The sequence below is a fragment of the Aptenodytes forsteri genome, unplaced genomic scaffold (assembly GCF_000699145.1).
Source record: "Aptenodytes forsteri isolate BGI_AS27 unplaced genomic scaffold, ASM69914v1 Scaffold149, whole genome shotgun sequence".
NCBI classification, from domain to species: Eukaryota; Metazoa; Chordata; class Aves; order Sphenisciformes; family Spheniscidae; genus Aptenodytes; species Aptenodytes forsteri.
In genome coordinates, this window is record NW_008795560.1 from 181,195 (window position 1) to 193,637 (window position 12,443).

The window sequence follows — 12,443 nt, forward strand, 5'->3', positions numbered from 1 at the left end:
TCACTTGCTTTGTATCTTCTTTTATTATTATTATTTTATTTCAATTATTAAACTGTTTTTATCTCAACCTACGAGTTTTCTCACTTTTACTCCCAATTTTCTCCCCGATCCCACCGGGGTGGGGAGTGAGCGAGCGGCTGTGTGGTGCTCAGCTGCCGGCTGAGGTTAAACCACAACTGTCCAGAGAGAAATCAGACTTCTCCACAGGTGGAGCTGCCTGACACCACCCAGCAGAGCCCATGTTCATTCAAAAAAAAATGTCAGTGAAAGGGTAAAAGTGAATCCTGCCTCCAAGGAGCAACAAGGAGATGCAGTCAATTCACTGCAACTGTTTTGATGGGAACCAAAGCTAAATATTCGCCAGGATTAAGGAGGAAACTGAAAAAATGCTTCAGAGACAGCATTTATCTGGTTTCTATTCTCAGGAAAGAGCATTTCCTCCTCTCCTTCTGGGGAGTGACACCCACGCTGCTTTTCCCCTCTCACTTCCCAGCTACCTCCAAACCACCCTCGGAACTCGGCTCTGTTGCTGAAGGCGGGCAGGCGTTCGGGCACTGGGTGCGGTGCCATCAACCCGAGGCCCTTTCTGTTCATTTTTCACTAAAAAAAAAAAAAAAAGAAAAAAAACTTCCCAGCTACCTCCAAACCACCCTCGGAACTCGGCTCTGTTGCTGAAGGCGGGCAGGCGTTCGGGCACTGGGTGCGGTGCCATCAACCCGAGGCCCTTTCTGTTCATTTTTCACTTGAAAAAAAAAAAGCAGCAGCTACTTGCTGCTCCCACGGCTATCAACGTCCTTGGTCCATTTTCTGGGTCACGATCACCTTTCCTTGCAGCAGGAGGTAGTTAGGCCTTTGGGATGTGATTTGTTTGGGCACTGAGTGCCTCCTACCTTGGAGCGCAGGGAGTCGGGGGACTCCAGGAGCAGCAGCAGCTCGGAGTTGTCTATCTCCAGCAGCATCCCAGTGATCTTGCCGGCCAGCGAGGGATGCATCGCGTGGATCAGAGGGTAGAGGCGCTCACCTGCTCCAAACACCAGGGAGGACATCAGCACTATGCAAGACCTCCAGCATTTTCAAACCCAGCACCCTCCTGCCCTCCCAGCTCTGTCCTTTCAACTAAAAAGGGATACAAGGGGGGTGGTGGTGGAGGAAAAGTCACTGCTCACAAGCAAACCTACTCCAGCATGTCACAGCAACAGCATTTGCAGGCAGGGAAGCTGCTGGGTGAAGCCAGACAGCAGCAGGCACCTGCTGTGGGAGCAGGGCAGCGGAACGGCGAGCGCTGCCCATGCCTGGCCCACCAGCTGCACGTGAAGGGGCCTGCTTCTGCAGGAGCAGTTTCCTCCTGGGGAGGGAAGAGCTGGTCTGTGACCTGCTGTGCTTTTTGCCAGGCCCAAGCCCTCGAGGCAGGTGGAGCAGGACAGCCTCCCTGCAGCAGGGTGAGCGATCCCTTCCCACGCCACAGGCACTGGCCGCTCCACCAGCGGGACGCCAGACGGCACCCGAAGCCCAAGGACTGTGCGGCAGAGCTGACCCTAACCCTTAGGGCCACCAAGCTGTTCATCAGCACCCGAGAGCAGCGATGCAGGATGGCTCGGGAGTTCAGGGGAATCGCAAATGCCCTGGTACAGCCTGGCAGCTCCGGCAGGATGGAGCTCTGCCTCTCCTGCAGAGCTTCGCCAGACGCTGTCTCACTGCCAGATGGCTAATACAGACAGGGAGTGGTTTTGCTGCTTCCATACCCTTCCAACACAGCCCAAAATTGTTTGGGTTTTTAGTTTTTGGTTTTTTTTTTTTTTTTTTTTTTTTTTTTTTTTTTTTTTTAAAAAGCACCATAATATCAGAGCATTCCCAAACGCTTACAGCTTTTCCTAGCAGCTAAGTTTTCCCTGGTGCATGCACATAATATCAATTCCCAAACGCTTACAGCTTTTCCTAGCAGCTAAGTTTTCCCTGGTGCATGCAAGTCCACATGCCCTCACGTGCATGCACAGCCCCACAGCCGGACCTACTCCAGCAGAGCAGCCATGACACCCACCTATCATTTGCTTCTGCTCCTGAGGAGGGGCTGCTGCAAGCATAGATGCCGTCAGCGGCTCCTGCCCCTGGACATGCACAAACGCTTACAGCTTTTCCTAGCAGCTAAGTTTTCCCTGGTGCATGCAAGTCCACATGCCCTCACGTGCATGCACAGCCCCACAGCCGGACCTACTCCAGCAGAGCAGCCATGACACCCACCTATCATTTGCTTCTGCTCCTGAGGAGGGGCTGCTGCAAGCATAGATGCCGTCAGCGGCTCCTGCCCCTGGACATGCACAGCAGGTTCTCCCACCTGGAGAAAAAAAAACAGAGAAGAGCAGCAATCAAAGGCTGGAAGTGATGTGCGAGTTACCTGGCTTGCAGGAATGGTGCTGGTCCCCGAACGCAGTGGGGCATTTCACCCTTCCGAGATACTGATGCAGACTCTGGCATTGCCTGTTTGTATCCAAACGCCAGCTTCCAGGAAAGCCGGAGCCAGGCATCACAGCTGCGTGGCTACTGGATCTGTAGCCCCAGTTACCCCAGCAGCCCGTGGGAAGGGTCCCCATAGCACGAGTCATAAATGGAGCCATGGAGCTGCCTGGGGTCAGCAGTTGCGTTAACCCAGAGCAGGACCGGGACCGATGCACGTTGCGGTGACTGTGCCGAAGCCGGGAGCCCACAGAGCGGTTACCTGCGGGGCCACCACGGGCGGCACGTGCCCCATAGGCTGGACGTTCCTGACGGCCGAGGAATACTTGTACTGTGGGGCGCCCCGCGGCAGGGTGGGTGAGGATGGCACCCGAGCACTGACTGTCTGTGTCCCGATGTTGGCTGCAATGGGGACAGGAACGTTTGTAAGGAGCCTGTTGAACGCATGCCTGTGCCGAGGAGGCTGAAGCCACAGGGGCAGTGTGCTCAGCCAGAGGGCCTGAAAAATCCCCCCATGGGCTCAAAGCAGCCCCCAGGTCAAAGCAGCTTTCCTGGGACAGGCAGGGCACTGCCATCCTGCCCGCTGGGCTGGGGTGGTCTGATTTTGTGCGGAGGGCAGGAGAGCTGGCAAAGGCACCTACGCCCCGTTGTCTGTCTTCCAGAAATGCCCGTCTGCATCAGCAGCCAGAGGACGGGGACAGCACTGAGGAGGAGGGGGGCTGCAAGAGCAAGTGCCCCTGTCCCCCAGCTCACCCTGGCTCCCCTCCTGCAGGGAGGCAAGGGCAGAGAAACGAGGGGACAAGGACAAAAGGAGAGGGGACGAGCCAGAGACAGCCCTCCTGGTCCCCCTGCTCGCTTCAGCAAAGACACTCAACGCAAAGATGACCTTGGGCTAAACCGCACGAAGCTGGGAGGGTTGTAGGTAGATGCTGCCCCACCAGACAGTCCTATGTTTTGGGGGACATCAGACCTTCCCCCACTCACCAGGTGGGCAGCTTCCACCCTGCGCTACTTAAGCCTCTCCTCAAAGCCTGTCCACAGAGGTGCCTCAGAGGGGGCGACGCTGCGAGCCCCAGCGAGCATCCTCCTCTTCCTCACTCACACGAAAGGCAGAGGGGTGACAGGACAGACACGGGGTTGAAGGACTCTTGGGGTGAGGAGCGCTCTGGGCACCGTGTGCAGGACAGCAGCTCAGTCACCACCCCACCAGCCCTGCAGGAGCACAGCCACGTCACACTGGCAAGGTGGAGGGGACACCCCAGGACACAGGGACAGCCCCAGCACAGCAAGGAACTAGGGATGCCAGCAAGGTCTGGTTCTCAGACCATAGCTCTGAACACCTCTAATGTGAACATGTTTTACCGGAGGCTTGGCCTTGGCAGCAGTTCAGCTAGAGCTGGTGAGAACCTCTGCTTCTGCCCAAGAGCTCCTTTCCCAACCTCCACCTCAGTCTGAGCACTAAGCCTAGGTTGTCATGGCTGCATCATCTTCATCTTTAATGAACGTATTCAAGGAACAGTGGCCAATAAGACCAATCTGCACATCAGAGACCTCCCCCATTACCTGAAAGACCACAACCTTCCCCAAAAGTTACACACTTATTTACTACAGACACTGCTCCAGTCCCATCACATCTGAGGGCACCATCTGGACTCCTCCACGAGCAATCTCACAAACCGATCCATCTTCGGAAGCAGACCCAAGCTCGCAGCAAGCACCCTCACCCACGCACAGCCCCTATGGCGATGTCCAAGGCAGGTCCTTCCCCCACTCACCCACTCTCTGGGCCTGGGGGGGCACACGGGGCACCTGGGTGGAGGCCTGTCTCATGGTGCTGATGTTGGACAGCAGGCGCCGGGGCGGTGCGGCAGCCCTCAGGATGGGGGTAGCTGCAGGGTACGCTGCTGTAGAGATGGAGCACGATTAATAAAACTTCTTGGTAGCAGAGACATGGAAGGAGACGTGAGGGGGGTGGGGGGGTGAGTGACCATGGCTAGGGAAACCTCAGGAGCACCTTACTTCTGGGTCAACCCTAACACCTCATCCCCCAGTGCCCACCACCGTGACCCCTGCACCAACCCCCCCCCCCGTGCACTTCTCCTGGCAATGGCCCCCTGTGGTTACACGCTTTGTGCTGCTTTTAGAGACCATCAGTCCCTAACAGAGCCCAGCTCGCACCAAGAGCCCTGGGGAAGAGACAGGCTGACTCACGGGGAGGCCGGGAGGGCTGCGCACTCCAGCGAGTGGCAGGACGGACTGGGACAACTGGGCTGGGGCTGTAGAAGGTAGCTCTGGTTTGTGGCTAGGAAAGGAGAACACGTTATCCAAGGTAGCTTGGGAGCTGAGCTGAGCCAGATCTAATGCAGAGCATCTCAGCGGCCACCGTGCATGGACAGGTGAGCCAAACCCACGCTCTGCAGCATGCTGGAGCACTTTAAAGATCCACCTCCAGTCCTGCTGCCTGCGTGTCCTCCAGCAGCTCCACTTATCTCCTCCCCACGAGCTCTTGCACCTCTGTAACCCTTCTCCCTCCCCTCCTTTCGTTGGGGACTCTTTCTCCATGCTCACACCCTCCCACCAAACTCCTCCTTGGTGACCTCCTCTGAGGAGCGGTCGGTGGCTACTAAATCCCCAGCCCATTGCCTGGAGCACCTGCAACCCACCAGCGTTTTGGCAAGCCCTGCCGCTTATGCAGAAGCCCAGCGCTGATCCCACCGATCCCACGCCAGCGTGCGCTTGGGTCTGCACAAACCGAGATACGCTCCTCAGCCCGACCACCACCCCCCTCCCCCAGCGCAGGGCAAATTCAGGTCCCCATGTGAGGCTGCCATTTGGGCACAGAGACTCACCTGGGGGATGGGGGGTAGGAAGTACCCCGGGGGGGGCTGGAAGGAGCCCAGGAGAGGGCCGGGCAGAGCCCTCATGGTGGCTAATCTCTGCATGTACTGGTTGGTGAGGATTGCTTTCCGCTCCTCTTTCCTTTGAGCGAGCGCGACGTAGAGAGGCTTGGTGCTGACGATCCGCCCGTTCATTTCCGTCACAGCCTTGGTAGCCTCTTCTGGGGAGGAAAAACATACAAACCCAAACCCTTTGCTGTGGCCACCCTCTGTCATCACCTAAAATTGGATTAGAACAAGACAGCTAAGTCCACAGATTGCCGCAGCACCCGCGAAGCACAGCATGGTGGTGGTGGGCACATGGGACCCCCCGGCACCCCACTGAGCCCCCACACCCAGGGTGGGACAGATGGGGCAGCACCCGTGGGGCTCCACGGAGAGGTTTCTCCGGGGAAGGGAAGGATTTGCTTGGGCAAAACCAGTAGGTTTGGGAAATTAAGATGGCAGAGTCTGGGCAAGCCCAAGATCTGCAGCCTGTGATCTTCCAGGGGGTCTGTGCCCCAGCCCCGCAGGACCCACGGGCCAGCAATGCTCCAGGGCTTAATGCCACAGGAGCCAGCAAGGGCTGGGGATCAGTGGGACACCAGGCCCTGCCTGAGGGCCAGGCAGCATCTGTCCCCAGCAGCTGGCAGGTTACAGGTATCTGACCTTAAAGCCAGACCATCCCTCTGCACCCGTACGCACAGCCTTCAAGAGAAGCTTGACACCAGTCTTGGTGGCAAGACTGACACTTTTAATGTTTTGCCAAAAGGCAAAATGCCAGCCTGTCACCAGGCAAACCCTGCTCTCCCCAGAGCGAGGTGGCTTTTGGGTCATTTCCATTTGCGTCAGTGTCACATTGGTCCTGAACCGCAGAGCGGCTGTGCAATATTCAGAACGATGTGGCTTTAAGGTCCCATACCCTGCACCTCACCAGGGCTGGGGTAACTCAGCAAAGCTACAAAATATTTGCTGAATCAATAAGCTCCTCAGGACAGTGTGAGGTACAAGTGGCACGTCCTTCACACTCGGCTTGAGACACAAGCCATCAGCAGGGAACCACAGCTCAACAGGATGATAATCCTGATCCATTTCCAAGGGCTGAGCACACTGTCCAGCTGACCCCAGGAGCCCCAGCGACAACCCCGGTCCCTCACCTTGGCGCTGGTGATGGTGCCGTAGGGAGAGAACTCCTTCCTCAGCCTCTCGTCGTCTATCCCATCATCCAGGTTCTTCACATACAGGTTAACCCCCTGCAAACAGGCAGAAAAGCACCTTGGCCTCTGGGCTCCTGAAGTTCACAGCAGCTTTTCAAGCTGGATGCATGTTTCACTTGCAGCTCAGCCGGAGGGTGGGACACCCCACAAACACGTCCTCTCCAGAGCTGCTGCAGGACCAGTGACGTGGAGAGGAGCCAGGACCGCGTCTGTGCTCCACTCGTAGGTGAGACACCCCGAGTGAAGGGGGTGCCCAGACCATCGCTATGAAGCTGCTCCAAGACCTCAGGAAGCCACCTCGTTTCCAGACTAATATTTTAATTTCTGGAAAAGGACAGACCCGTTCGTTTACCTGCCAAGATCATCCTGGGTTTACAATCTCTCTCCTCTTTCCTGATACTGTTTCCCAGAACATTACCAGGCAGTGACTGGACCCCTGTGTGGGTCTTTTTTAATTGCAGAAGGGACTCAGCACACTGATCTGCTCTGGAGAGCCCCGTGCTGTCCCCAAGCTGAGATGTCCCTGGATGCCCGGGGCATGTCCCCAGTGCAGACCTGCAGGACAGAGCACCCCGCTCTCCCCTTACCTGGTACCTGCTCACTCGCTCCTGCTTGATCTGCTCAAATTTCCGCTTCAGCTCGCTCTGGCGCTCCAGCCGCTTCTGGGCTCGGCCCACGTACACCATCCGCCCGTTGATCTCCTTCCCGTTCATGTCGGCCACCGCCTGCCAGCCGAGGGAAGGGCTCTGAGCGCAGTGGGAAGCTGACAGCCACAGCCCTGCTCTTCACCCACCACCCCAGTCCAGCCCCACCACGAGCAGAGACCTCCCTGGGCGAGGGCAGGGAAGCAGCTCTGCTCCCCTTTGCCAGGTCCTGCCCATCCAGGCACCCCTGCCAGTACCAGCACCCAGGCAAGCACGAAGCCGGTGAGGTTCCCCTCCGAGGAGAGGTGGGAACATCAGCAGGCAACAAGCTCGGGGCTGAGACAGCAGACGGGCAGCGAGGAGCCTCTTGCCTTCTGGGCTTCTTCATGCTTCTCAAAGTTGACAAACCCAAAGCCCTTTGAGCGACCAGTGTTGTCCATCATGACTTTGACACTTAGCGTCTTTCCTGCAAGAGGAAAGGAAAGTATCTGTCTGAAGAAGGGCGCCCACCGAGGGGGTGCCACCGGCATGCAGCACCGTGCTCGGGAGCCACCGTGAGAAGCCAGTCCAGCAAGGAGACTGGATGGCCGTGGCAGCGCAGAAGAGCCGAACATCAGGACAGAGAGCGGGGAGATGCCCCTGTCTCAAGGGGCATCTGGCTGCATGAGGGCGATCCCTCCCACCCTGGAGGCTGCTCTCATTGCTCTTGGCTTTTTGTTTTTTCCAGCCAGTGCACTGAGTTCCTTCAGCCAGAAGTTCTCATCTCCTTTACCATGAACACATATATTGGGTTCGTATGAATGGTATTCACAAGTTATTGGAGGTAACGCTGGCCAAGCACGGACAGTATGGTCTGTGGGTTGGCACAACACTGAACCCTGTCTCAAGGGGCATCTTCCAGTAATGGACTAAACTGAAAAGCCTTTTTTGGTTTCAATTCAGACTCAGCATCTCTTATTCCCAGGGCTTCTATAACCAGACAGCAGGCTGGTTTCAAGACAATTTCAAAAATTAACAAAACAAAACCCCCCACTTTTGTTACCCAAGAAAGTACAAAAACTTTTTTTTCAGGAGAGCACCTAATAGAAGTTACCCTCCATCATTGCAGGAAAGCGCATGTAACGTCCTGATGATTTAAGTCACTGCAGCCCTTTGGTGACATGGTGTTTAAGCTAAAGTCAGATCCCATCGAGAGAAGGGGCTCGGTATTTCAGTCAAGCACACTCCCCAGCTTTCTTTGCAGTTGCCCCAACTCCAGTTTATCAGACATAAGGATATTTTGCTTCAATAACCGTACTCACCAAACTTGGAGAATATTTCCCGCAGTCTGTCATCATCCATGTCATCCCCAAAGTTTTTGATGTAGACATTGGTGAACTCCATCGCCCGAGCCCCAAACTCGGCCTCGCGCTCTTTGCGGGATTTGAAATGGCCAACAAACCTGCAGGAAGCAAGGAAAAGGACATGAAACCCTCCGTGTCCTCTGCAGAGGAAAGACGGACACGGGCACATCTGTCTCGGTACAGGCCAAGAGAGACCCCGTCACCTCAGGCCATGCTTTGCTCACCCATAAACCCACATGTGTTTCACATCCAGCAACTTCAGCGTGTCCCACACTGGCATTCCCCTACCCAGGCCCCACTTGGCACTACTGAAATGGGGAGAGTGGTAACATAGGGCACAGCCCCATGCTGGGGATGTCACCCCAGGAGACCCCAAAAGACCCCAAGGGATGCCACCAAGCGCCAGCTCTCTTCCTCCGAGGTATCCCCAAGCCCCTCGGGCAGCCGCTTGTCTCTGTGGAGACAGGGATGTAGAGAATAAGGTGATGCAATGTAAGCAGAGAGCTGAAGAACAACAAAAGTTCTTCCTGCCCAGATTATCTGATGCTGACAGCCAAGATCAAGGACCAGCCCTGCTTTGTGGGCACTCGTAACACCGCCTCAGCAATAAAACACAGCCCAGGGTTGGACTCCTTCCCCACCGTCAGGAACAGCTCCAAACCGCTATCACACTTCCACCGGCATCAACCACGAGTGACTCACTGCCCCAGAGAGCAGCAGAGCCGCCGCGCCCAGCAGGGACAGGATGGGACGAGGGCAGAAAACAGAGAGCAGCAGGAGGTGGCAGCCCAAGCAGGGCAGGCGTTTGCTCCCAAGCGTGCACCAAGGCGAGGGAGGAGCAGAGCCAAGCGCAGAGCTGAGGAGACACTCTCCTCTCCGGCACTTACACCTTCCGGTCATTGAGCAACATCCCATTCATGGTCTCAATGGCCCGAGTTGCTGCCTCGTGAGTCTCAAAGTGAACAAAGCCATAGCCACGGGATCCATTTTCATCACAAACCACCTACAAACGCAGAGCAAGGAGGAGGAAAAAGAGACAGACACTGGTTTTCTCCACACTTGCACACGAGTAAGTCGCAGGAAAACCCCTCCTCATTTTCCAGGGGCATTTACCCTCTCTGACATCCCGCTCCCGCAGAGCTGTGTTTGGGTGTTGGCAGCAGGTCACGGAGCCGGGCGAGCCAGAGGCCAGATGCCCGGTGCTTTATATGATGCCCGGGAGCTTGTGGCTCGCCGAGACCCAAGTGGCATCGATGCACCGAGCTCAGGCAAGGACAGCACACAATGTCTCTGTGCAGGGACTGGGAAGAAGGGGGGCACGGGGGAAAGCCCCCATTCCCAGGGGAAACACAGCAGGGCCTTTTGGCTTCAAAGCAGGTGGGAATTTAGAGGAAACTTTGTAGGAAGTGAAACGAGGAAGTGAATTTCAGCTGGCTGGAGCACGCTACCGAGAAGACGGGGCAGCTCTGCAGCAAGCCCTTTCCTGCAGGGCTCACGTGCATGTGTACCTTGCATGACAGGATGTTTCCGAAGGCAGAGAACGTGTCATACAGGGCTTTGTTATCAATGGAGTCGTCCAGGTTCTTGATGAAGACATTTCCAACCCCCGACTTCCGGAGCCCGGGGTCCCGCTGGGACCACATGATGCGGATGGGACGGCCTTTGATCACTTCGAAGTTCATGGTGTCCAGGGCTCGCTCAGCTGGCAAAGAAGCAGAGACAGGGGGAGAGAGGAGGGTAACAGAAACAGATCCCCTTCACATCCTACAGCAGCTGAGACAGGCACAGGAATCGGGGATACTGTTGGACAGGGGCTCGTTAACCTAAGTGAGACAGGCAGCTCTGCCTCCCAGCACAGGTAGGCACTGCTCTCCTCCCCTCCCCTCCTCTCCAGCCACACCACTCCTTCCTTTTTAATTTTTTTTTGTTTTCCCCTCTCCAAAGCATGTCTGACTCCCATGGGATCATCCATTTCACTGCAAGCTCCAGTTTGGCAGATGCCCAACTCATTTACCCAGTAAGGATTTTGGTCTCCAGGGCAACTAACCCAACACCTTCCCATCACTGCTGCCTCGCTCCAGCATGAAACACCTTTCAGTTACAGCACTGTATCACTGCGATGCCTGCCAGGAGAGGGGCCTCACTTCACGCCGTGAGCCAGTGGGCAGCTGGCTGCCCCAGGGAAGGGCAGAAGGGCTTTTGGTGCCCTTCTCCAGCAGTTCATGGAGGTACGTGACTCTTGCAAGTCACGTTACTCCCCCCACGAGCCCAAAGCCCAGCTGCCGCATCCTCTCCCAGTCCCTAAGAAGAGGGGTGTGGGATGTGTCACCATCTGAGAGCAGATTGGGATTAGTTACAACCAAAACTCAACATCGGCAGAATATTGCCCAAGCCCCAACAGCTGATGCATCCATTCAGACAACCGCTGCCCCATTTTCCGCTGCCTGCCCTTCCAACACCCCAAGCCCCCGTTGCGAGGCAGCTCCTCGGGGCTGCGTTACAGGGAGCATACCATCCGCAGGCTGCTGGAAATTTATGTAGGCATAGCCCAGCGATCGGCGCGTGGCAACGTCCCGACAGACTCGGATGGACATGATGGGCCCAGCAGGCGAGAACTTCTCGTAGAGCATGGCTTCAGTCACGTCCGGGTGGAGGTCTCCGACATAGAGAGAGGCTAACGGATAGCCAGGGCCGCTAGCGTTCATGGTCAACCACAAAGCTCAGCTGCAGAGGAAGACAGACCCGAGGCTGCAGGGCACAGGTTTCAGATCACATACAGCAACCACAGACCCCCACGCTGGGGCTGGCCCCACCGCAGCAGCGCAAGCCGTGCCCTTCCCACCAGCAGTGGTAGGACCAGGAATGCCCCAGGGATGCTGCAGTTCCCAAATTTTTCAGGGACACTTTACTGTTGGTGCAAAAGCCAAGCTGGGGCGATCTGCACATCACAGCCCTCACACACCCGAGGAGCGGCCAGAGGGACACAGCACACCAGACACACTGATTTGCTCCTTTGGACACTCAAAACCCAAGAGAAATAAAACCCAAGAGAAATAAAATGGAGTTTGATTCCTCAGAAGGTAAACAGCCCTTCTCCAGCAGAGACCTCCACTTTAATTCCTCCTTAACGGCTCCCTCCAGCCGGCTCAGCCAGAGCAAACCCGAGGAGTACCCGAGTACAGGTTTGCTCTGATGCACAGCACTGCCCTGCCAGGGGAGCAGCTTCCTGCGAGCAGCCCGGCAGCCCACACCGCTGCAGCCAGCGCTCCCAGCGACCGTCTCCATCTCTAACAAGGCAAACACAGGTTTTTAGCCAGCCCTTCCCAATTTCTCAGCTTGCTGACGAGGCCCCCAAAGCAGGAAAATTGATGCTCAGTCTCTCGCTGGTTTTAGTTGGGTATAAAGTTGTGTGTGAAGATGACAGTCACCGCTTGAGACCCCCAAGGTACTGTCTGGGAAAACAGAAATGCAGCTCCTGCCCTAAAAGCTTGTAAGCCCATCTTTGGGGCTCTTACCTTAAAGCACAAAAGACCCGAGACACTTGTTGGGATACCCTATGGATGCCCAAAAGAAACACACGCACACAGGAGAAGTGCATCAAGCACTCCCTCAGCCAAAGGCAAGTCACCACCAAGGGCAGAACATGGAAAAGCCGTGCATCAGCTCCGTGAGAGGGCCCTACTCCTCCCGCAACCAAGATGCGCCTCCTAAGGCCCTCACAGCAATGCTGACAGCAAAATAAATACAGGCTGACAGAGCAAACACAGCTTCCCTCTGCAGCTGGCAGGGCAAAGAGCGAGGGAAGGCGGTGAAGAAAGGAGAGGACCAAGCCAGAGCGGTGAGGACCAAGCGGAGATCCGGCCCAGGGCGGGGCGGGGAGCCAGCGGAGATGCGGTACAGCCCCGTCACCGC

At 56.3% G+C, this 12,443-nt stretch overlaps 1 protein-coding gene across 1 annotated transcript in view; it reads right to left on the reverse strand.

The window, feature by feature from the left end:
- Window positions 1–11,236, reverse strand: part of PABPC1L (poly(A) binding protein cytoplasmic 1 like) — an 11,807-nt gene extending 571 nt beyond the window's left edge. Inside the window, exons 1-13 of the mRNA XM_019472826.1 lie at window positions 11,044–11,236; window positions 10,040–10,233; window positions 9,419–9,534; window positions 8,490–8,629; window positions 7,560–7,654; window positions 7,132–7,269; window positions 6,485–6,580; window positions 5,301–5,567; window positions 4,663–4,753; window positions 4,227–4,352; window positions 2,714–2,853; window positions 2,239–2,332; window positions 891–1,021 (exon numbers count right to left, since the gene is read on the reverse strand). Coding sequence (XP_019328371.1) covers window positions 891–1,021; window positions 2,239–2,332; window positions 2,714–2,853; window positions 4,227–4,352; window positions 4,663–4,753; window positions 5,301–5,567; window positions 6,485–6,580; window positions 7,132–7,269; window positions 7,560–7,654; window positions 8,490–8,629; window positions 9,419–9,534; window positions 10,040–10,233; window positions 11,044–11,236 — 1,821 coding nt within the window. The remainder of the gene's footprint in view (window positions 1–890; window positions 1,022–2,238; window positions 2,333–2,713; window positions 2,854–4,226; window positions 4,353–4,662; window positions 4,754–5,300; window positions 5,568–6,484; window positions 6,581–7,131; window positions 7,270–7,559; window positions 7,655–8,489; window positions 8,630–9,418; window positions 9,535–10,039; window positions 10,234–11,043) is intronic.
- Window positions 11,237–12,443: the final 1,207 nt, after the last annotated feature.